General features: G+C 33.0%; 1 protein-coding gene across 3 annotated transcripts in view; it reads right to left on the minus strand.

Moving 5' to 3' along the window:
• Positions 1-27,264, minus strand: part of Stat92E (Signal transducer and transcription activator Stat92E) — a 91,470-nt gene that overhangs the window by 17,799 nt on the left and 46,407 nt on the right. For 2 of the 3 annotated variants that reach the window (XM_085825873.1, XM_085825871.1), the window contains exons 10-17: positions 21,556-21,690; positions 20,655-20,711; positions 19,496-19,583; positions 19,340-19,381; positions 16,093-16,173; positions 15,870-15,962; positions 2,534-2,672; positions 2,216-2,363 (exon numbers count right to left, since the gene is read on the minus strand). In XM_085825873.1, coding sequence (XP_085681999.1) covers positions 2,216-2,363; positions 2,534-2,672; positions 15,870-15,962; positions 16,093-16,173; positions 19,340-19,381; positions 19,496-19,583; positions 20,655-20,711; positions 21,556-21,690 — 783 coding nt within the window. The remainder of the gene's footprint in view (positions 1-2,215; positions 2,364-2,533; positions 2,673-15,869; positions 15,963-16,092; positions 16,174-19,339; positions 19,382-19,495; positions 19,584-20,654; positions 20,712-21,555; positions 21,691-27,264) is intronic. The other variant, XM_085825872.1, reaches the window with a different exon arrangement.

Raw genomic sequence — 27,264 nt, forward strand, 5'->3', positions numbered from 1 at the left:
ACGTGCACCATCTTGGTTGTACCATTCGTGTTTATCTTGATGAAACACAAACCGTTGGATTGGTCATGACGGACTGTAGTTATGGCCTCCTCAATCTCTGATCTCCCACCTTATGATTATGGGGTGTGATAAAGGAGCATGTATACAGTGCAGAAGTGAGAAACCTCGAAAAACTCAGGGTAGAATAAAAGGTGTGATATCCAACATTTCAACAGAAATGTGTGTTCGGGTACTAAATTCTACTACTGAACATTGGTTTTAGTACATTAATCGTGCTGGTGGTCAGGTTGAGATTCTGTACAACGAAAACTTTGAATAAATGCTTTCTCTCAAATAGTGGTCACATAATTTTGATCCCCCCTGTATTTTTAACATATTTTGTCAAACTCTCTCAAATGACGCCAAAATTAATTAATTTATGCTTTTGAGCTAATTGCAGCCTGTCATTTTTATTTTAAAGTTGACAATTCTATCATGAATGTCTCTGATTTTGTACATAAGTGATTAATCTCAGAATAAGAATGGCTACAAAAGATGAAAATGTATTAAAATTTAAGAAATATAACTAAAAATTACTGTTGGCAGTTTATCACAGATGAGGTTAATAGAAAAAATAAAAAGAGCAGGCATGTGCAAACCATGTGCACTTTCTGGCCCTGTAACTGCAGATTGAACAGAGGTTTAACAGAAGATAACAAACAGAAGTTTTGTTTTTCAATCAATGCTTATAAAAGTCAAAACTTGCATATACATTAGACAAAAGCTCTTGTGCATTATGAACATAGCGAAAATGGCATGAGTACCATCTGACACCTAAAAAATACAATAAAGGTCTCCCTAAAGAATAAAGTCAATCTAAAGGTTAAGAGGGGCACCCATCTTCCCAATTGACTCTTTAGCAATGGGAATTAATTCCCAAAACTGAAGAACTCCACAAAAGCAACACTATAAGAAAATCCCATAAATTTAATAATATGCACTCTTTACATTTAGAATTTGCATTACAATTTTATGTAAATCACAGATAAAGGTTAATGTGGAACACTTGCCAAAGAAATAGCATTTAACAGCATAAAACACAAAATGTGAAATAAACGTTTTAAAAATTATTTTGCATCTAATTATAGTTTTTTTTTTTTTTTTTTTTTTTTTTTTTTTTTAAATGGCTGAGTGTTAAAGACTGCTGAAAAAATGGTATTTTCAAGGTTCAAGAGCTAGTAATGGGCTTAGCAGCATAGATGCCTTCTAAATTTTCCCCATGAATAAAGTAAATATGCAACAATATCCCTTAGAAAGTTCATAAAAACCTACGATTTAATAAGCAAACAGTCCTTGTGTGTTTTTCCATACTCTAAACAAACAATTCTAAGGAATTAAAAAGGAAAAAACTGATAACTATTAGGTACTAAGAAAAATTTGAATGCAAATGCAAAAAATAAGAATTTTAAATGCACCTGCTTTGTTTTTGCAGTTCTGCTTCCTCAGCAACACTATACTGACTGATCCCATACATTCATTGACATTTACAGCTTTCACAACAATGCAATTCTACATAACTATTTGTTCGAATAAAAACATCACAAGTTTTATAAATATGCCTTTGCATTCACTCATTCATTCAATAGATCAAAAAATTATTCTTAATACGCAATTAAAGACTATATAAGTTTTAATCAAGAAAGAAAACAAAAAACTTGAATTAAGTTTTCTACAGCTATTGTTTGGATACAGAAGATAGCAATATGTCTAAAAGTTTTAAATTTCTAGATTATCATAAATTTTTTTTTGCACAATCACAGCTTTTTCCACTGAGAATGGTCCACTAGATTGCTGCCTTTCTCAGTATACATCAAATATGCTACAAAATGTAAAAATAACCTTCAGAGAAATAAAGTAAAACACTACGTTTAGTTCAGAAGCAAAATCGTAAAATTTTAAAGTGATCTCTTTACTGTGATCGAGGGTATTATTGAAATTTGTTTATGAGTCAGCTGCTGTCTATACACATTACATGCAGTCTTATATAAAAAAAAAAACTTAATTAGAAAATAATTATATTCAAATAAATACAAAAATCAATTTTTTGCAATAAAAGTAAAAAAAAAAATCCCCCCCCCCATTTTCTCCCACCATGGAAGAAACTTTCCAATATCAGAAAAATGCAACAAAATCATAAGAAATCCAAAATTTAGATCGTTTCCAATAATCCACTTACCCATCATTCCAAAGATTTCGAAGATGTTCTCGTGTTATTTTCATTATCGCATAAAACCACTCCCAGAAAGTGAAACTCCTTTCAGGTAAAGGCTCTTTACAGAACTGTGACCATGTTAACATCATTGAGCCATCTTGATATTGTGCATCTATTTAAAATGTATTAAGCACATTTATCAACATAAAAAGATTTTTAATTAATTTTTTAAAAATTAGTACTTTGTCACAGCAATATACAAGTTACTCATATTAAACATAATAAATATGAACAGTAACATCAGAACTTTATAAATTAAAAAAACCAATGAAATTTATTTACTTCTAAAAACTTTGCCTTGCAGAAACTGCAAGTTTTCTTCTACTAGTTCCCTACCAGTGGCAGCTTTGAATTTTGTGCTGAGAACTTCGGCAACTTCACTCCAGCTAACTTTTTCCGGAACTTGGAAAGGTACACGTCCCTAAAAATTTGAAAGTGAAGAATTTAAACATATTCATATTAATAGAAAAAGAACCATATTTATTTTCAGCTGTGTAATACAGAAAGTCAAAAAGAAATACAACTATATCGCTAAAAGCGGGCAGTTTCTATTTTGTCCTTTATCAGCAAAGTAATTATAAAATTGTTCATATTTTTTTTAAATTTTAACACTTGATAATTCAATTTAATGAATATGAAGAAGAAATATGAATTCAAATCATTGATTGGTTTTAAAATTATGTATCTTTATATTAAAAGGCAGTATATAGTACTTTTACCTGTAATTCATCTGAAACATTTAAAACAAATTTTAATCCTTCAGTACGGGCGTGTCATACGTGCATCAGCAGCGAACATTACCTCACAGCTAGGTGTGTCATATTTGAATAGCCATTTAATTCACTCTATGGCCACGCATACCACATTTGACTTTTTAGATAGAACATTTAATTAGTATTTTTTCTTGCCACTAGATGTAGCTGTATGTTTGTTATGGGGAAATATATCGAAAATTAAGTATGTGTACCTTCATTCCTATACAATTTTTTTTTATTTTTTGGTATTTTGTTTCGGAATGAGAGGGAGATTCATAAGTGAGTGTTGAGCAATGTAATGTCTCTTTAACTGCGTCACCTTTATATATATAGGCGGCTAACGTGTGTGTCGCCGATAGTTTATTGTTGCCACTCGGAAAAATGAGCATGGAAATTAAAGTTTTCGCAGTTTTTAATTAATATCTCAGCCGATTAAAGTCGTACGAAGATGAGAACGGTATCAATGGATTTGGAGAATTTTTGAGAAACCGAGAATACACGACGTGAATTTCAATTTGGCACCGTTCTGTGGATAATTGAGAAAAAAGAATTTGGCACGTAGCCAAATCCCTTTAATAGGGAAAACCCAAGAAAGAAAGTGGAAAATATAGGGAAAACATAGGGGGAAATTAGTTTTTAATTAATATCTCGTCTAATCAAAGTCCCACGAAAACGCAAAGGGTCAAAATAACGTGCCATGGACCTGCGGAATCCAACGGTGTGCTTTGCTAAGCCCGGGAGCCAGCTGTTTCGGAGGAGATGATGTTACTTCACCCCAAATATATATATATGCGGCTTAAGTGTCTGTTTAATTAAACAATTAAGCAAGTAGAAGGGGGAAACCCTGTAGGGCAGTAAGCAAAGGGGCGTCCTCGCCACCTGCCCCGGGTAATTCAGTTTGAATTAGCAGACACCTTTGCACAAATCATTTTAATTATAATTTATAATATCAAGAACAACGGTCATTTCGTTGGGCTTTCTAGTTTATTTAAACAAATGCAGGTGTGTTCTCAGTGCTTTGAGGTACTTTTTATTTTTATTTTTGCAATATAGGTATCTGAACGTAGAAGAATATACACAAATGCTAATTCGTTAGTATTGAATAATGTGATGGCTCTTACTGTATCATTTCATATAAACAAATGAACATGTTCTCGATGCTCTGAAATACTTGTTAATTTAATTTATTTACTTTATTTCTTTTTATTTTTTTATCCCCGTATAGTGAAGATGATGTTTTATCATTCTATTCTAGACTTTTTTATTACTCTTAGACTTTTCCGGCATTGAGATGAATATTTTGTATGGTTTAGCAAAAGTTTTATATATATATATATATATATTCTAGTGTTCTATTTTTTTAATGGCAAAACAAAAGCACTACCTGACTGTTGAAGATATACAAATGCTAAATGAGTCAAATTTGCTGATATTCTATTACTGTGATATTTGCAACGTTGGACTTTGCGTACACCCATGTTTCAAGGAATATCGTACACTGTCTCTTTTTTGAAATATTGCTTCCTTTTTGTTGTTTGCACATTGAATTTTTATGAAAGACAGTTTTAATATTTTTTAATTTTAATTATGTGTTGTGTTAAATAAAATCTGTGATTGTTTGGATATTTTTCCATATATATTTAATTTTGGGATAAAGGAAAAATTATATTATTCTAGAATGAGCATTTTATAAAATTTTTAAGGAAAATACAACAATAAAGGTTTAAAATTAATTCTAAAAATTGGAATAATTGGATGTCAAATTTAATTCATACGAAGTTTTTTCCAAAGTTAGGCTTTGCAGCGCAAATTGCCCGTCCCCACAAGACGACGTATCTGGTTAACGTACTGTCCCAAGAAAACACTTCGGTAACAGAGGTGCCCGCCGTGAACGGCTTAAAATGCATACATTTCACATATAATGCATAAAAAGTTCGCAAATGTGTACATTGACAATTATGCATTAATTACATATTTTTCATTTGTTTACGAAAATAGTTCGATTTTTCAAGTAAATTACGTGCTATAACCAAGAAGTTGGGGGGTGAAGAGAATGAAAGCTTACTTCAGTGCAGTGAGCACAACATATAAACTGACTCTAAGATTTAATGTTTTATATTTTAATCAAAAATATCAATATAGAACTAATGCAAGGAAAAGTATTAAGAATTAAGATAAATGGAATATCCAGCTTTTTCATGAATGATTTCCAAGTTGCATTTTAAACAATTTCGAGAAACCCATCTGAATCTTTATAAATTTATAGTCTGTCTATCATAAGAAAAGCTCTCGCCAGTTAGTCGGCAGCTGTCTGTTGCCGTAGAAACGAGTCTTGACCCACTTTCCTTAAGGATGTCTTGGAAATTTACTTTTCAGTTTGTCATCTTTGCGCATTTAAAGATTAATTGGTAACCCTTGGTTCACCCCTATTTGAAATATACTAGCCCTGTTGCTATCTCGACTGCCACCCGCCAGACACTATGTCGGAATCTGACAGTAGTTGACAGAAGCAAACTCAGATGGTGCTATGATTAATGTGAACGCTTCCCCTCCAGCTGAGACGCGTACCACTACTATCAATTCACCAGCTTCCAGAATCGAGACCATCAATCATCATCTTAGTGACCAGCTACATTCATTTTTAACCCCTTCGAGCCGGGTAGCGAAAACGCGCGCTTATTGCGGAGGCCGGCAGTGTCTTTCGCGAGCGTCTCTCCAGGGCCGGAGGCTTTTTTGCTACTAAGCCTAAATCCATAAAATTTCCGAAGTATCAACGCATTGTTTAATAATGCTCTATAGAGTATTTAAATGGCTTATGCTTTATAGATATTTTATATATATATACTTTAATTACCTTATTTCTTGTTTAAATGCATATTTTCACATTTTATTTTAATTACTCACCATTTTATGACTTTTAACATTATACATCTGAAAACTAAATATATTACTTAAAATTCTCTTTTCGTATGAAAAATTTGAAAACAGGGATCTACACACAGTCCTACGTTACATTCCTTGAACTCGTAATAACTCATTTGCCGTTTTGGAGGATTTTTCCGGGAATGTGAACAAACGAAGCATCGTCGTCTCATTTTCTTATCAGTCTCTTCTGAACAAAGTTTTGGAAAATGTCTTTCAGAATGAATATCAGAATTTCAGAATCAATATCTGAAATATTTTGCATCATTTCTGCTATTTCATGCTCTGTTAAACATTTTTGACGCTTCGACACTGAAACGGTAAAAACAGAAAAAACAGAAAGTAATTCACGTCTTGGTAAAAACAGAAAGAATTCACATCTAACAAGATCTAATTATTTTCTAAAAACTGAACTGTAAACCAAAATACTCAACGCTTTAGCGCATATAAAACTTACAATAAACAACTACCACGTGCGAATAAAGTGCGATTTAAAGAGACGTCATAAATCACGCCATTCGGAAACATTTAGTTCCCCGTTTGTTTATATAATCAAAAACACATGTATGTGAGTCATGCTTCTCTCATTTCAAGTAGAAGGTCTAATGTACATGTATCTGAAACCATATGGACATACAGTGCCATCTTGTGGTAGAAATTATAGTTTGAAAAACGTTCCAAGGTACTGGCACAAATACGTGGCAGTCGGTAGTAAACGCAACAATGCTCTGGCACGCCTAAATTCAGCGTGAGCGAGAAAAAACTACTTGGTTCATTAATTACCTCTATCTGCAATACTTTTGCAGAACAAGAAGTGTACTGTGCAAGTCTGCAAGGAAAAATTCAGCTGCTGCAACAGCAACTCAGCATGAATGATAATCGTTCTTCAACAGCTCCGGCCACACCAAAAGACCTTCCAGAACAGACGGAAACAGAAGAAACCCCATTTACCGAAGTCAAAAAGAGAAAGAAAAAAGCAAGAACTGCGCAACTTAACAAACAGTTATCAGACCACGTCCTCCTATTAAAAGCAAAAGAAACAGATAGAACTCCAGAACAAGTCAGATCACAACTACTGAACTTAGTGCCAGGGAACTGGGCATTACTGTTGAAGAAGTAACACACGCTCTAACAAACTTTCAATTAGGTGCAGCCACAGACAAAATATAGAAACATTCAGGAAAGCGATTGAGGAAAAGCCCTCACTCTCAGCAGCAGTCACGCTCAGAGAGCCCTTTTTCAAGAAGTCCACAATAATCGTCTTTGGTACCCCCACATCCGCAACAGCAGACGACATACGTGAAGCTTTTGCGAGCCTGGTGCCCTCAGCAAGTGAAGAACAAATACATCCAAGAAATCCTATTCGCACAACTATTGGCCTCACCTGGATCGTCGACCTACAGCAGAATCTGTACGAGGATATTAAGGACCTTAGAAGAATTCTTATAGGATTCAGCTCTTGTGCTTTCAGAAAATACTTTCAAGTTGCAAGGTGTTTTAATTGTCAGCGGCTGGAACACTTGAGTCATTTTTGTAAAGCAGTGTTGGCCTGCGTAAACTGTGGACAAGCTCATAGCCAGGATAACTGCAAAGCAGACTCCACACTGCGTCAATTGCGCAACTCACAATAAATCCAAAGGCACTAGCTTCGACACCACACACCCGTCTAGTGCAAGACAATGTCAAGCCTACAAGGCAGAACTGTTCAGAATGAAAACAACGGCGCAGTGGTAGATGAACAGCAGGCTATTGCATATCCAAGAACAATACATGGTTTTGCAGTTCTTCAAGGCAACTTGCAACGCAGCCAAGCCGCAACTGTCCATGCAGCCCAGGTTATTCTAGAAAACAATGTAGATCTAGCCGCACTACAAGAGTTTCATTCCATTAACAACAGGATCACAGGATTCAGCAACTTCAAAACTTACCATTCAGTAGGCAATCAAGCAGCCATCGCCTACAATGGTCCACTCATGCCCCTGCTAATGCATAAAGGAGATTACACAGTTACTGTACAACTGGAAGGGCCTTATGATCAGATTGCCATCACCAGCGTGTATTTTCCTCCTTCGCACGACATTGTCACTGCACTCCAGGAGCTGGAACAAGTCATGATCATTCCGACTAGGAATAAGATAATCGCTGGGGACTTTAACGCCCTCTATGGGGTGTGCCAGAGGAAAACAGGCGTGCTTGCCCTGTCCTTGACTTCATCACTTCTCATAACCTTGCAGTCGTCAACCCCACCGACAGCCCTCCTACATACTGGACTACCAGGGCTCAGGGGTGGCCTGATATCACTTTAGCCACCACTGGTATACTTAATAATATTCACAATTGGAAGGTTAGCGAAACCCCCTCGTTCAGTGACTATCGCTACATTGAGTTCAGAATTGATTTGGAGCACCAATTTATAACAAAGAACAGATGGAAAACGAAGTATATAAACCTCAACAAATTTAAAGATGCACTCTCAACCCATATTGAAAGTCTCGTGGCACAATGTAGCAATTGCAACAATTGTAAAGACATCGACACCATGCATGAAGATCTTATGCAAACACTGCTCTCAGTGTGCGAAAAAGTCTTGAAAAGGAAACATTACACAGCCCTGAAATGCACTCCTTGGTGGAGCACCACGGTGACTGCTGAACGCAGCAAAGTCCGTGCCCTAAGGCGCAGAATGCAAGCATGCAAGGATCCCTTAGAAAGAGAGATACACTCGCTAATTTTTTGAAAGCACAGAGCTGCTTACAAAAGACAGATTTCAAAAGCGAAGTTTTCATCCTGGAAAGAGTACTTTACCAACACTGCGAATAAGTTCGGAACTGTCTTCCGTATTGCACATGATAAGATGTTTACACCTACTAATCTTACTGACACAATAAGCCACGGAGCAGCAACTAGCACAGAAGTAGTTGCACAGATTCTGGACAATATCTTTAGACCTGATAACGCAGACACAGATAATCCCGCACAAAGAAATATCAGAGCCAGTGTTGAGCAATATTACAATACCAAGAAAACAGATTTTGAACCGCTGCCAAACGCCAAAGAAATGAGCGACATTGTTAAAGCGTCAAACACCAACAAAGCACCAGGTCCTGATGGGATAGATAACGGCATTCTGCAAGCCATTAACAGTACGCATCCGGTGTTACTGTATGCCTACATTACTGCGTATTGGTGCAACAGATATTTCCCAGCCGGCACGAAACTTGGTGAGGTGGTGCTCTTCCTCAAAGCAAAAAAAAGACCCTAATGTACCAACGTCTTACCGGCCTATTTGCCTTCTTCCTGCCTTGGGTAAAGTACTAGAAAGAGTCATCCTTCAAAGACTTAAACACTATATCCTGTCTGGACAAAGCATAAATGACAAACAATACGGCTTCATTCCTGGCAGATCGGTGGATCATGCGCTGTAGCACCTACGAAAATTAATAGCAAATAACAGAAGAAATAGCCAACACAGTCTCATTATCTCTGTGGACATACAGGGCGCTTTCGACTCGTTGTGGTGGCCCGATGTACTGAAGAGATTACAGGACATGGGTAGCCCTAAGATTCTCTTTGACCTTATTTACAGCTACCTAAGTGATTGCCGCTTACAAGCCACTACGGACGCAGGAGTGCACTCACGTTCCATCAATAGAGGCTGTCCTCAAGGATCCTGTCTGGGTCCACTGCTCTGGAATCTTGTAGCGGACACAGCGCTGACTCTCTTTAACACAGATCCTTACACGGAAATACTGGCTTATGCCGATGACTTTTTGCTGGTAACCAAAGGGTACACAGGGTTCGTACACATTTCCTTACATGAAAATTAAGGACTTTTAAGGACCATCAAAGAAAAAATTAAGGACCTATCAGCAAACAAAAAAATGAATAGAATAAAGCAATTATCCATACAACCGACTTCATGCTTGTAATTTCACTTTAAGAAACTAACAGAATTGTGTATTATGCACTATTATTAAATTCAATTTAATACTTACCATAAAACAATTTTGAAAATTAAACTAACTCCCTACAAGTTATGAAGTAGATAACATTAAATTAGGAACATAATTTCTTGAAAAACATGTATAAGTGTATTTTACACTAATAACAGTCACTATTTTAGAGATTTACATGATTATTATTTAACTTATTTGATATTTATTTAAACACAGTCAACTACTATTATAATCACAATGTAAGAATATTTTGCAGATTAAAATAACTGATTTGTAAGCATACAATTTATTTCCTTGGTTTTTTGAAAGATACTAGAATAATAAACTGTACAATAAAAGATACAAAACATTTGTGCTTTTTTTAAATCTGAAATCTTTTCAGTTATTTTAACATCTAATTTATTTATGTCTATTTCCTTTTCTTTAACTATTCTTCTAAGTTCATTTGCTTTGATAAACAAATCAATGTTCCTGCTGGTCTCAGCTTCATCTGCTAAAGCATCTACTTCTTCATTAATATCTTTAATTTCCCTTTGAAGAAATTTTTTCTTCCGCTCCATATAATCAATTTCTTCCTCAATAATATTTCTTTTCCTCTTTGAATTTTCAGATTTAGTTAAAGATTTTTGTTCTTCTAAATACTGATCTTCTAAATAACGAACTCCACTTCTTGCAGAAGCTGCTGCTGATCTCATTTCTTTATTAATTTCGATATTAACAACACCTCCAGAAAATTTTATGTAATCAAATACTGTGCGTTGAAAAATGTATGATGAGTCACTTAAATTTTCAATTTCAATTGCTTTATTTACAAAGGAGCCCCTTTCCACAGAGGCCTGTTCATGTGACAAGATAAGAATACTTGTCACAGTGAATATTTGAATAGTGAAAATATACATTTTTTACTATATATATATATATATATAATTGAAAAAGAAAATATAAAGCTAACTGGCAATTAGACGTAAGACCTATATATATATATATATATATATATATATATATTAATTTATTTCCTAAACAATATTGATTAATTGATTATATTATCTCCTAAGTTTAATTAAAGTAGAATTATTTTAAAAGAGTGAATCCATACTGGTAAGTTATATTTTGAAACATGTATATATATATATACAGTACAAAGTCCGAGATCCGGACATCCAATATCTGGAATGATCTAAAATCTGGATCTCAAAGCATCCACCAACTAATTTTTTAGGGCTTTTTTGAAGGGAAGGGGTATGCTTTACGCACGCGCATTAGATTTTTTTCCTCATCATAAAAAACTTGCCAGAAATCCCGATTCTTAATCTCAGTTTGGCGCTAAATAAAATATCTCATTATTGAAGAAATAATTATTTTAGCATAAATTTGTGTGATTAGTAACTTGACTCCATAGCTGCGTATCTGCTTGGCATAATCTCAAACCGAAACATTTGTTAATTTTACACCAACTAATATTTTATATCCTTGATGCCGAAATCGCGAATCATTATTTATCGTATTTTGCTTTCATCACCGCATGTTTATCAACGGATGACAACTTGAGTGATGAATCATGCAGTGACGCCAAATAACAGAGTATTATCCGATTACAGATTTAAGTTTAATGCGCTAAAATGTTGACAAGGGAAGGTTTAGCAGAAATTTCTTTCCTTATGCTAAAAATAGATTTTGTTAATGATACTCATAGGACAAACGATTATATTTAGTGCTATTTGAATTAAGAATAACTGATTTGTTATTCACATAAAGCCAGAACCAGCGCCAGATCTTGCATGGCCGCACCAGGCGGCAGAATTTAGCAAAGTTAAACAGAAGTTTTTCATTGCGATGACAATGCCCAATCATCAATCAATTAACGGAGGGTGAAATATGTAATATGGTTCTAAATCCAGAAAATACAGCTACCGATAGTGAAGAAAGTAACAGAGAGGTTACTGAACGAGAAAAAATTTTGATTGACAAGTTATTCGGAATTCTTGACACAGCAATTACAGGACTTGAACAATGGAACTTAATAACTGAACAAAAAATTATATGTCTATAGTATTAGTCTAAAGTATTAGTAGAGAAAACATATGAAACAACTCACATTGAAAGAAATGTTTAATAAACATATAAATATTAAGCTCTTTTCTTTTGTAAATGTTGATACCCTTTAAATCATAAATGCTTCATTATTTCATAAATCATGATTTCATATTTTCAATTTTATAATTTCTACGTGCCATCTTAGTAGATTTAAAATGATCTAATATCCGGAAAAATCTCAAATCTGGGATCGCCGAAGTCCCGACGAGTCAGACCTCGGACTTTGTACTGTATATATATATATATATATATATATGAAATGTAATTTCTCATACATTATTTGTTTTGTGCAGCCGGGGCAACAGGAATGAGACAAATTTTGGAATATAAAGTGGTAGGTTTATTTTAGCATCCATCTCACAAGCGTTCTCCTCGTACCTTGAGCAGAAGCCCAATTTATACATATGTGTACGTCACGAGGCTCCTCCAATCAGCGATATTAATTGAAATCACGAGGTGACGCTATCTTCTCATCAGGAGTGTTCTTAAGTACTTTATGTAATATGACAGATTTATGAGTTTGGCGATTTGGCGGGCGCCAACAGGTTAATATATTTCATACTAAAGAAAGGATTTCGCCAAAATTTAGGAACAGGGATGCAATTTAGGTAGAGAATCGCCAACACATTATTAAGCAATATTAATAGAATTTAATTCAATCAATTGATTTAAAAATATCATTACATATATATAAAATACGGAATATATATTTTCAGTTAAACTTCTACCCAATAACTTTAGTAATTCATGAAAGTTAATTTTGCGTCTAGTTAATTCAGGAAAATTAGTTTCAATTGGTTGTTTTCAGCTTTAAAAATATTTAAAAATTTGTAATTAGTTATTTTCAACTAATAATTGTATCGCCATTAGCAAAAATTATGCATTACTATCAACAACATAGGTTTAAACCAAATACTTAATTGTCTATTGAAGCTTCAAAACGTATTTCCGAACTTCACTTTTTCTTGGCTAGTGTTACCGAATTTGCCCTTGGCGACCTAAAATCGAAATGGAGCCAAGAGATTTCCCGTGAAATCGATAACAGACCCTCTGCAGAAATAAACTCATAATCCCGATATCCCATACATATAGTATGTGCAAAAGAGAATAAACTCCATAGAAGGTGATAAAAAATTAATTTATGGCTTAATTGAAACAAACACAGAAATTAAGCTAAGCAAAACCGTGTAAAAACAAATTGAAATGATAAAATGAAACTTAATTTTCATGGGAATTTTCAGCGCTGACTCTCCCATTCTAGAAATTTCAATTTGTTTCAGACAAAGACCACATTTAAGGATTGCCATCCATCAATATCCAGTCTTTGTAGTCAGCTTGATGAAGCCAAAGTTTATTGAAAATGCACTTTCCAGGCACCTCGTTCCTATTGTCGTCAGAAGGGTTGTGGCCTTCCAGGTTGGGATTGCTCTAATTTTGGCAAATATTTTCAGAATTACCCCCCTTTCTTTTTTTTCTCGAGCACCTTCATCATCACTTTCGCCTCTTCATCATCACTTTCGCCAGAGCTTCCGGCTTCATGCTTTCATCACAATCTGCCTAAATTTATGGATATAACCTGTTTTGAAAGATTGGGTGAATAGCCAATCAGACACCGATACTTTCGTTCGGGTAGCTAATTGTTTTTTTTTTTTTTATCGTTTGCAACGCAAATCCGCCAACAGATTGGTTAAGAGCCGTGTAATTTTAATTCCATATTCATGAGAAATCGTAATTCACACTTAGAATGGCAATCATTAGAAATGCTAAGAAATGTCAAATGAGCAAAATTAAGGTCCGTTTATTCATTTTGGTCAAAATTAAGGAACAAAAATCATTTTTGAAAAAATTAAGGACTTTTAAGGACCGCACGTACCCTGGCACAGCCGCAACGCATATGAGACTAGGGCGCAACAAGCAATGGACAAGATGGCCAAATGGGCCAATGACCATAAGTTAATTATTGCCAACTCAAAAACCCAAGGTATGCTTATTTGCCCAGGTAAAGCGCCATCGAAGAACCCCGTGCATCAACCTTCATGGGAAAAATATTAAAATAGTCAAAAACCTGAGGTACCTTGGAGTTATAATTGACGACACATTGACTTGGATGCCACATTTAAAGGAGGTCAAGGCACGACTTCACAGGATATTTCATTCCATGCTCAGAACATCAGCACCAACATGGGGAGTTTCTTTGAGGATGCTTAAGACGTGGTACTCTGTAGTTGCTGAATGTATTGCACTGTATGGGGCCTCCATGTGGGGCATAACGATCACTACTAAAATGGAGAATCTGCTACGCTCAGCACAAAGACCATTCCTCCTGAGCATTACCCGAGGATATAAAACCTTGCCCACTAATGCTTTAAACGTGATTTCAGGACTACCGCCTCTGCATCTCTTAGCTCAGCGCAATAGTGTGAGTGCTCCGACTCAAAGAGACAATAAGTTTATGGGACAGGACTTCAACATCTCGATTAACTGCAAGTCATCAACGTGGTTCAACGCCACTGCAATCTACACTGATGGTTCCAAAGGAGAATGTGGCACCGGTAGCGGATACTGTGTTCTACTTGGGAACCAGATCTTAAAGACCTGGGAAAGAAAGCTTAAGCACCACAACTCAGTTTTTCAGGCTGAACTGATTGCATTAAAAGCTGCACTTGTCTATGCACCGGAAAATAACTATTCCAGTATATATTCAGACTCAGCCTCTAGCCTCCAGGCAATCCAAGGAACATGTAGTAATAATCCACTCGTCAGGGCCATACAAAAACTCTTACTAAGAACACCTAAATACCAGTGGGTACCTGCCCACACTGGAACACTGGGTAATGAAATTGCAGATGCAATAGCCAAAAGAGCAGCAACTGACCCCCCACGTTCGCACACTTGACGTGCCTCTCCCGGGTTCGTTCTTAAAAGCTGAGCTCGAGAGAGAATTACTCAAACGTTGGCAACATCTGTGGGAGACAGAAACCACAGGCAGAAGAGTTTACAGATTTTTTCCAAAAGTCTGCCGGCTTCTAAAATCTGGCTCGTCTCACTTCACTCAGTATCTAACAGGACATGGTCCTTTCATGACTTACCTGCATCGCTTCAGATGACGCGAAAACAAGCATTGCTCATGCGGGATGGTAGGAGATCCGGACCACTATCTGTTCGCGTGCAGAGAGACCGCCAAATATCATCTTAGGCAACCAGTAGCAAACCACATCCATGCATGGGCCGAAGCTACTTCAAAAAAATCACAATGCATTGAAACGCATATGCGATTGCATAGACATTGCACGCCAAATCTCAGACAGGCTGGAGTAATTCTCAGCCGCCATCCTCGTCACCATCACAGCCCCTGTATGCTCTGTACCTGTAGTGAACTAATTTTATCTTAAGTTAGCTTATTCGGCTTTTCTTATTCCCTGTATATATTTATCTCCTTGAACTGTAAACCTTGAATTATGAACCTTGAAATATGTATTTTGCTTTATTTTATATATTGTTTCCACTGTTTTGCCTTTTTTTATTATTTTATTGTTTTACTTTCTAGTATTTTACTTCTTATTACTTTTAGTATTTGTAACCACCTATCCATAACTCTGTAAATATGTAACTGAAATTGTTCTTCACACCCGCAATGCACCCTTCTTCCATCATGCACTATCGTCTTCGTCCAGCATTTGTTTGCACTGCCCCCCAGCAGTCGTCTTGAGCACAATATGTATTTATAAGTGGCTTTTTTTTTGTTCAAGTTATTTCCGTCAGCGGGGCTCTACCTGGCCGATATGCTAACTACCCAGTGGACCGGCTGCCTCATTGTCGGTAGAAAGAAAGAAAGTAGTTGCACTGTTTATAATTAGTGAAACATATAAACACAGTTAAAGTACTACTTACTGGCTCGGCAAAGGCATTATCCCATGTCACAGTAGCCCATGCATGAGGCTCTTGGTTTCCATGAACTATTACAACTACAGGCAAAGATAATGTCTGCAAAATAAAATTTCCATATAATACAAAAAAGCATTTAGTTATGATTAGAATGCATATTTTCAATATAATTTATGGAATCAAACAATTTGGAAAGTGCATAAAATGATTCTTCGAACATTTTACTTACCCATACTTGAAAAACTAATTCACCACCTCCAACTTTGAATTCCGATTTAAACAACAACGAAAATTTTTCATCCATCACAGACTGTAAGAACATGATATATCAATACTACTCTTCATACAGAAAAAAATATTTAAAAAATATTAAATAATTTTTTTAAACATTGAAAAATACTCAGATCAATTATTTACAATACAAAAAAATTATCATTTTCTTGAATATAAAATATATCAACATGAAATACATAACTGATGGTTTAAAGCAAGGGTGGGTGAAAGCTGGCTCACATGCAGAATGTGGCCCTTTTAGCAGCTTAATCTGGCCCATTTATGAAACCCTTTAAACGACACTTTCAGCTCTTCCATATCCTATTTTATATGCAAACTACCAAAGTGTCTATCTATTGTTACAGAGTATATGTGCATATATATGCATGACAGAGCAGTGGTCAACCTAAGCCGAGAATAGTAGATATAGTTGAAGGCATGTGCAAATCCAATATAAGAATATAGGTTTATCATTTTGGTAACTTGAAAATTTAAGAAATGAAATATTAATATTGTTGAGATAAAAATACTGATCAGAAAAAAGAGCTTAAGGAAAGAATATTTCACCCCTAAATTGTTATTTAAAAATGAAACAATATTTAAGTCCATTATCAAATGACAAATATGAAAAAATTTTCAAAAAGTATTTAGTTTTATTTGGATCAACGTATTTTTTATGAAAGAACCTTTTTGTTAATTAAGTACATGAAAAATAAATACTTATCACATATTAGTGATAAAATTTACATTCTATTATGGATTTGTTATGAGTGAGTTAGAACCTCATTTGGAAAAAATTACTGCAAATGAACACTGAGCATTTAAAGTATCACATTAAGTATATATTAATTAATAACATTTTCACAACTTGGTAATTGCAATGAAAATTAATGTAAAGTTACAAAATATTAAAATGTTCAATTAAATATCAGCGTATTTTTGTTGTTGTTATTGTTTCATATTCCTTGAAATTTACAATTGTATTTTATATTTTGATTAACCTGCACACAGTGCCATCATGTCCCAGTGTCTGGGGCTTATTTAAAGTAAATTTTAAGAAACTGTGTATAAAATACTTTAAATTTAAGCTTTTAAAAAAATTCTAATAGAAAGGTATTGAAATGGCATCGCATTCATCCTAAATTGAGAACCATTTGTAATTCATTATAAACTACCATACTAAAGAAAAGCGACAATCAAAACTGTTCTGACAAAAATGAAAACCAACCTTATCAACCATAACAGGACAACAATCCCAGTTTGGGAAAAGGGACAGAAGTTGTCTTCTGCTTGAATAACATTACAATGCTTGTAGTAATTTATTCGAATCTGCAAAAGACTGAAAACCCTGGACAAGAAAAAGGAGGAAGATTTTCACTCTGCCCAAAAAAAGGATTTATCGAAAACCCACTCTGTGTACACTGTAAAAATTCACATCCAGCGTAATACCGGATTTGTGAAAAATTCCACAAATCCAATATCCCAAACAAATACTGCCTCACACATAAAAACTACTAAACCTTCCACAAATATTCACTCAATAGGATTCCTAGAATTTTTTAAAGCCATAAAAGAACTTGAATCTATCTTCGGTATTCAACTTTCGAAGCTGACACACTTAATTAATAAAAACCTCAATCAAATTAGAGCAGCAGAAACAGTAATCGAAAAAATGTACATAATATTCTTAATATTTGAAGGGCTGAACAATACTAATAATAATTAACTTCATTTAACCATCTACTGATAATTATCTAATTTCTCACCTATTATTTTAAAAATATCCTTTTCTTATTATTCATTTCACTTTATTAGATTACAGCAGGCAAAATAATTTTATCCCTCCCCCTTCCCTTTCAATTGGCTGTTCCTCAAAATTAGTATGGCAATGAAAGAGCCCCCCCCCCCAAGCACACTGTCGATCACACCTTACCCAATTACGTTCTCCTCAGCAGCCAATAGCAATCCTGCCTCATTAGCTCCTGCCTTACGATGCTTCACCTCCCTCTCATTCAGCATCGAGACTTCATTCATACCGCCAGCATGGGACTCAGCTCTTGCTACTCTTACGAAAGTGTATTTTGGTACGGGTCTTCATCGTCATCACTAATGAACATTTCCAACCTTACGAATTTCTGCCATCATATCATTCGACTTGCCATTTTGTAGGTTATCTTAGGATTTTTCATTTCCTTTTTCCTACATTTTTATCATGCTAGCTAACATTCAAAAAATGCAAAAAGTGTTTTCTACTGGGATAGGACTATGCCCAGTTGGCCGAAGAAAACTGAACGATGGTTCACCGAAGAAGAGGACTGTTTTATCAACCTTAAGATAAAGCAAATTCTGGACCCTTTGAAGTCAAGCTCAGTGTGAATAAAAAAATTCTGAAAACAGTGTATCATAAGTACAAGGGCAGGGGAATAGAAAAATTGCAGCCACACTTATTTTACTGAAAAGCCAATATCTATAATATGATAAGTAGATGAATTATAAAAAGCTTTGATGGGTATAAGTAGGATACTTTGGCACTGATAAATCATTCGCCAGTTATTTGCAGAGATGAGTTTAATAAACATTAGTGTTTTTATTGTAGGTATTTGTTTTGTTTCCTGTAAACTTAAGTGGTTGAGTTTATTAATCAGATAATTTAATAAGTGGTGGGCACTACAGAAATAATATTACTACAGCTTCCAAAAAGAATACTTATTTCAGACACAGTATAGCTAGAAAAATTGAAAAGAAGAAAAAAAAAAGGCCAAAAAAGTAAATAAATGTTTGCTGCATGAATAAAATTAGTAATTAGACTGATGACAAGAACACAACAATATTTTCTTCTTCAAATTATAAATAAGAAGATCAATACTATGTTAGTGGATGTTAAATTAATAAGACAGCAGAGAATAACCACAATGCCATAGCTTTCAAATTATATCCAAAACGTTATACTTCGAAAATATCTAAGAATTTTCAGAATGACAAATTGCTCTGTTTCATAATTAGTCCATAATTAACAATGCACCATTCACTGATTAAAAAAGAAAATATCTCACTCATTGTTTAGTATATAAACATTTATGTTTTTCACTAATTCATTAGTTGCATTCTCTAATTGTTATAAATGACAATAAAACCATCTGAAAACTATAGTAAACTTCAAATAAAATTTTATGTAAAACTTTTAAAAGCAAAAATTTATTTACCTCCGTACCCTTCTTCTCTGCTCTTTTAATTTTTCGCAATTGCTTAAAGAAAATACAACAATTAGAAATAATTTACATACACAAAAACAACAACTTAATTTTCCCCATACCATATTAACACTATATTTTGGAAGTAGACTGTATTAACATACTTACCATATTCCTAAAACTAACACTTAATTGCCGTGTGGCTTGATGATACTCCATTGTCCCAATGTTGTTTAAAATATCACCACTAGCTTCCCTGTAAGAGTATTCAAAACTTTAGAGTTGCTCTTCAATTATTATAATTTTGATTTTTCTTCAGAACATAAAGTATCAGGCAGATTTAGAAAAACACTGTTCCACAGATATTATTTGAAAGCAATTTTAATGTTTGAACTAAATAATCACACACATATAACAGTAAGTTAGTTATACTAAAAGCAATCTAAAATCATTTATCTATAGAATTTATTGAAATTTTAGAACTGGCAGCTGTGATTTTTACTATCCGAACACTTGGCAAAAATTGTCTATATTCATTTTCAATAATTAAAACGCTAATTTTATGTGGGAGGACAAAAGCAAAATTCATGGAGTGGTAGGAATAAGTAGGAAAATTTACAAAATTTGCATGCCGAGACAGCAATACAAAAAATAAATAATGTAAATAAGCATTACAACAACTCAATTTTTAATCATCACATTTATAAATAAATCAAATGCTGAAAACCTATTTACCAATGCTTTATTTTTTTTAATTAACATAATGATTTAAATCAATGATATTTACAGATTTTTTACATTAAACAACACATTTAAACAAAGTATCATTCACCTCAAAATTGTTTATTAGTATTGAAAGACAAAGGAGGATATATATAAGACAAAGGATTATATATAAAATAAAAGGTGAATTTTTTAAAAAATTATACTAAAATAAAATAGCAATGTAACATTTAAAAAAAAAAAAAGGGCAGGTTTCTTTACATATATGTAGTTTTCAAGATAAAATTCTAACAATTAAGGTTTTAAATTAAAGAGAGATCTGTGAAATTATCATCATAAGAATTATTTTCATAGCATTTTATTTCTTTAATGTTTATAAAAATTTGAAATCTTTTGATTGACGATTTCACACATCTTTTTTGCACTCAAACAATTGCTGTATGGCTTTATTAGGAAAACAACAACAATATTACAACAGAGTGTGTTGACTTATGAGAAAATCAATAGAAAAATACATTTCATGCAGATTTCCATGTGAAAAATCATCACATTTTTTCCTCATGCAAGACGCATTAAAAAAAAAAATTAAATCCAAAATACGAACTTGTCATACCCTGGTCCAACTTTGTCATTCTTCAGCAAAGCAATGGCTTGTGCTTCACTACAAAATAAAAGATACATCAATAATCTAAAAAAAATACTAAAAAAAAACTGCAGTTTGAAAACAGATTACAATACTACACTTCAGCTTACTACAAAAATGACTTGAAAAAAGATTTCAATTCTAAAAGTTTCAGCAACTACTTCTGCACTTTTTTAATGTAAAAAGGTATTAAAAAATAATGAAATAATAAAAAAGTATAGTAACATTTCAAGATTTGTTCCTATTCATATGTATGTCACTCTAAACAAACCAATGGCATATTTTCAATAGACTGGATATTAAATTATATAAAAGCAAGTCGTGATAGCACTAAATGACATATCAAAAAATTAGCAGGGTCTTATCACTGACCAACTGCAAATCACGTTTAAAAAAAAAAAAAAAAGAAGAAGAAGAAAGAGGAGGAAGAAGAAGCTTCTAGAAGTATATCTATAGCTCAGCAAGCTTCGCTTCATATAAGATTCCACAGTTTAGTAGAACCATCAACTTTCACAAAGATTTCCCAATGAAAATGCCAACAATAGGCATAGTAGTATGGAAATGCAATGACCACAAAATGGCAAAAGGCTGCTTTCTTAGACGAATAATAATTCATGTTTCACCAAGTGGATGGATGAATACATTCCAGCATAAAACCTTGGAATGACATCACCAACACAAACTGGCAGGATGGATGGGATTCTGTTTAAACCAACACAAAAATACCTTAAATGTTAAATAAATTAATATTTGTTTTCTAATTTAATAACAACAAGAAAAAACTAGATATTAAAGAAAATGTTTCAATACTTAAAATATATCTAAAAAAGTCCAATAACAAAATTATGTACATAGAACGTACCTAATAATGGCAACTTTCACTTGAGGTGGAGTCATGTAAACACTTAATTTTGAACCAACTAAAAGTCTTACAGTCGCTGTAAATCTAGTATTTGTCTTCATGACTTGAGGTGGTTGTTTCTCAATGATAAATGTGCTAGAGAAAAAAGATTTTTTTAATAAATATAAGTTATTTTATTTAATTTTAAATTATTTACATTATAACATAAACTTGGAATGAGGAACAATAATTGGAAAAACTAAGAAAAAGTTATCTAATATAAGGAGAAAAACAAGGTTCAATATTCAGCATTATACAAATGGAACTTGTTCCATTATCTTTTAGAAGAAGGTATATTTTGCTTAAAGAAATACTGCATAAATATTTATGCAGCATATTTTAACATTTAAAAATGCTAACATATCTTTAAATATACAATGTAATATCAATAAAAATCATATACCAAAATTTTGGCTACAAAGTATAATTTAGGACAAGAAATACACATTTATTGACACAACATGTCTGTAAGGTATTTTATACAGGCTGGAATTTCATAGCACAGTATCTGAAATCAATGCCTTATAATCGTAATCTAGCATTTAACAGATTTTTAATTTTTTTGTTCTACATACATTAAAAATAATGTGTAACAGTTTCTTGATTCACTAAATAAAAATATGACTTTTAAATTGATAGCACAATAAAGTGAATAAACAGAGAAATTTATATTTCACAACAAAATGAAAACCTAAATGAAAAATATCCACCCATTTTTATATATGAATGGTCTGTGCGGTCCCTATATAAACTCATAGGTAATAAAAGTTAACATTATTATACATGCATACATCATAATACATACATAATCATTAGATGAGTCATTTGGGCAGGACATATGCATTGTAAGTGCAATGTTGTTTTACCAATAGTGCTGAAACAAATTTTACGTTAAACTAGAAATTGATTTCCATTAACCTTTTAACTGTCAAGCCCGAAATAACTGGTATTCCAAAATGTCACACCTGAATATTACTCAGGCTAATTTTTTTTAGTGCATCGTATTGTTATACCCGAACATATATCGTGAGAAGTTTATTTTGGCTTCAATTCAACAAATGGCAGCACTTTACTGAAGGTTTCAAAGGATAGAGGTTAAAGTTCAAAGTGTGCGGGGGGGGGGAATTGCGAGGCAAATATTTCATTTCTGGGATAAAAAATTGCCAATTTATGCACCCAAATCATCAAAATAATTTGACAATTAAAAGGTTAACTTTCCAGATGCTTCAGAAGGTTTTGAAGGAAGAAACAATAAGTGCAACACTTATGAAAGTGTGGTACAGAGCGTTCAAAGATAGCTGAAAGAGTTAAGGTGGTCCTCCTTTTCAAAAGCCATTTGAAAATATTCAGTATGTTAAAAACTACATCAATAAATTTTGTCAACTGTCAAAATAACAACAAGATGATCAGGGGATTTCAAAAACTATTGCATTCAAAATTTTGACACAGGATCTTGGATGGTAACATATTGCACAAATTTTATCACGCAACATTTATTATCAGAGCAAAACGAACACTGTTTTGAAGTTTCTACTGACAAACTTCACACTGTTACCACTGAACCAGACTTTTCAAAAAAAAGTCATAATCTGAGAAAAATTATTAGCTATATAGATTTGCCTACTGGATAATATTTAAAATCCCTAGCAAAGTTGCAACAAAATCAGAATCGTATTAGCTGGAAGTTTTTTCCTTTTTTTTTTTTTTTTTTTTTTTTTTTAATTATTATTATTATTATTAACAAGTTAACTGTGTCTTTTATTGAAAAGATGTACACTGCACAAAAAAGGGGGGTCAGTTCTATAGCTCCCGTTCTACTGAACCGATTGACGAAATTCAACTTGCGTTTTTCACGCCTCGAAAGTGCAACTTAGGATATGTATTATATATATATAGCATTGTTCTGATATAGGTATTTTGACACAAAATAGGACGTTTTCTGAAATGACATGCCAATTTTTTTCCATATTTCAATTCTGCGACTCAAATTATGCCAAACTGGCCATGTTTTGTAAAAAATCACACGAGTAGTTTTTAAAAAAATTAGCTCTCAAAATTTCAGCTTCTCAATGCTAATTGAATTTTATATATATTTATTAATACCTCTTTTTTTTATTAAACTTACTGGATTCCTTCTTCCAGAATTCGAAATGTAAGCTTAATATATTAAATTTTGATCCTTATCAAAATTCTCAAAAATAATCTAATTCCCTTTCAATTTATCAACCATTGCCTTAAAAGAGCAGGCGTTAAATACTCACTCTAAATCATTTAACTGATAGGGATATGATAATTTATTCCTAAACCTGAGAAGGCGGTATAAGTTGGATGACTGTCAGTTGAAAGATTTGTATATAGTGTAATTACTCAAATGTATATATTGTAAAAAGCTAATTGTCTTCAGACATATACTGTTACTATACTGTTACTAAAAAAATGGGCCAATTTCCTGCCTTTAGACTGTCTACTAGCTCTTGGATAGCGAAAATGCCTTTTTCCTTTCTTAAATTCTTAATCATTGCGACACGACAATTAGCCAGAAATTAATTAATTTCCATTCACTAGTATTTTTAAAAAAATCTTAACAGACGGTCTCTCTCAGATAAGAACTCCACAAAATACATCCCTCAAGAATTCAAAGTCCCACCCACTACCATAAATTTCTTCAACCAAGTCTTACCGACTGATATAATTCAAAGCCCCTACTGCCGCTAAGAATTTTCGGACACCCTACACTTCTGAGTCAGACACGAAGAGAACACACTGCCAACTCCCCCACTAGAAAGAATGTAAGTTACTTAATACCTTTCTGGCCTTTATATCTTCATGTACATTCACTGATCTTATTTATATTATTTTCTATTTTATTTTTATATTATTTTTATATTACTTTTATGTTCTCTGTGATTTGTTTTTGCAAAGTTTGCATTATTTATCTTTTTTATAATCTTCTATGTTTATTTCAACTTTACTTTGATTTCGATTTCATAATGACAATTTCCAATGTTTAATTTCTACAAATAATATAGTACTCAAATACATAAAGATGATAGTGTCGGGGACGATTACTCGAGTTTTACAAGATTTCTCTACAGTAATTGATTTTTACTCCAAATTGAATTGACTAAAATGCTTCATGAGAATCAGTTCTTTGAGTAACAACTATTCGCGGAAATATTTGGCCTGACTAGAATTGCCGGTTTGGCTTTAACTTATAACTCGAGTAAAGACGAAACACTTTCATATTTACGTATTTTTATCAATTATTGATCATTGAACGGGAGTTGGTTTGTTCCCCTTGAAAAGTCAACTAATTTCCGATCAATGACAATAATTACATGTTTTATTTTTTACTTTTACAATTGTAATATTATTCCTCGTGATGATTTAACTCCAGTCCCCGTTAAAACATTATTAACATTTTGCTTTCAAATTACTTCAAAACATCTTTCAAAATATAACTTACCAGTATGGATGCACACTTTTAAAATAATTCTACTTTAATTAAACTTAGGAGATAATATAATCAATTAATCAATACTGTTTAGGAAATAAATTATTATATATATATTATATATATATATAAAATATATTAAGCTTACATTTATACATACCAAATATAATTTGCACATTTTTTTATTTATTTTTTAAATTTGTATTTTTAATTATTTTTATAAGTTTTTCAAAAAGTTTTTGTATAATATAAAAATGTTAACATTATCATAAAGCAGATGCATTTCTAGACAAACCTGCAAAAATATTAATTTTTTATTCAAAATTTCCTACGATACACATGAATTTACATATCAGAGCGTTTTGAAATTTGGCATATTTGTTATAAGCAATAATAATGCCAAATGTGGTTTATGCACATTGTTAAAATTTGAAAGTATGAACGATGACTTTTTTCCCGCTCGTGAACAATGATAAAAAAGAAAGGAAAATAGATTGCTATAAATTAAGAAGTTTGCCATGTGAATTATTCTTGGCGCAAACTGAAAAAAAAAATGTGGCCACATAAATTTTTGATTTCTCTGTAAATTTTGCACCAAATATTACATTGCACTTTCGAGACATGAAAAACACAATTTGAATTTCGTTAATTCTCCCAGTAGAGCAGGAAATATAAAGCTGTCAATTTTTTTTTTCTCTACCCCGTCTATCCAGAGTATAATGCAAACATGCTACTTCGGGTTATATAATTAGTAAGAAATACTAAACAACATTCTTCACTAGGTAAGTGATGGAATATGATGGAAATGGCTGCAGCTCTGATGGGTGATTGCCCAATACATTTACCGATACCTCATGTGCAAAGTTTTTTATGACATTTTAAACCCCCTCAGGGTTCATAGCCACATTTTAGTTAAAAAAATAAGCACCTATAGGCACTTTTCAAGCACATTTTAAGAAAAAAAATAAGCACCTGTCTAATTACATTATACACAACTGCATAACCTTAAAAATTAGACTCTTAATTTAAAATATGAGAAATGCAGTATTTATTAAGAGAGAATAAGCATTACCTCAACCATGGAAAATAATTACCTTTTTTTTTAATTTTAAATAACAGTTCAATTTGCAGAACTAGTTTACAATGAGAGAAAAAAATTATGCAGAAATAAACTATATTACAAGATTTAATGATGAAATCTCAGTTCAAATAGAAGAAATAAATAATAATAAGGCATATTTATTCTATTCGCTTGGAACTTAATAATAAATACAATTTATTTTTCCACTCATATTGATATTTAACTAATTTAAATCTAAATTCTGACCATTTTCAAATTTTCATCGTATATCAGGTTTTCCTTAACAGATATTGCAAGCAAAGTAATTTAAGTAAAAAAGAGGAACATTTCTGAAATCAGAAGACAGAAATTTGCTTCATGCACTCATCCTTTAACAGTAAAAGCTTAACTGACCCGCATACTTGAAAATTGGCGATTATTCGGACAGTCGAGCGTAACTTGAAAAAGAGGAGCGGAAGGGGGATAGACTGTACCCGTTCTTTAAATTTTTCTGCTAAATAAATGCTTTTGACATTTCGATATGTGCATCATATAAAAACAAACCAACGGAACAAGAAAATATTTTGCTTTGCAAGCACAGTAAAACTCTTTTAAGTGTTCATAAACAAATCTTGGACCGAACATCAAAATTAAATCTCTGCAAAATATCCTAAACGTTATTGCGCAATACGTGCACTGTAATTTTTCCCTACATGATATTATGCAATCGGATTCAACAGCTGCCGGTATTGGGAGAATAAAGAACTAAATGAAGGAAAAGAGAGACTTACCAATCTGGGGTGTTTTTCATTCTAATTTTCAACAGACTGTATTAAATTTCCAGAATAGAATCATTCTTTGCTTGGTTGGTAGACCGCAGAACTTTTAGTCCTATTCAATCCAGATTGGAAAGTGACAAAAAAAAAAAAAAAAGTCCGTTGCTCGTTTTGCAGCGACCTGTAACAGTTTCAATATTCGAGATTTTGCGGAGAAAGGGGAGAACCTCCCAACCTTCGTACTATATAATGTATTGCCCAAAAAAATGAAATTATTTTGACTATTCGATTACTTTTCCTTTATTTAAGCCATTCCGAATATTATTCCTTAGAAAGCTAATCTGTGTTAAAACACAGCCATTTTTAGAAGTTTACTATGC

This window comes from Stegodyphus dumicola, chromosome 10, assembly GCF_044657685.1.
Source record: "Stegodyphus dumicola isolate Sdum_Otavi_A_Nest chromosome 10, ASM4465768v1".
NCBI lineage: Eukaryota > Metazoa > Arthropoda > Arachnida > Araneae > Eresidae > Stegodyphus > Stegodyphus dumicola.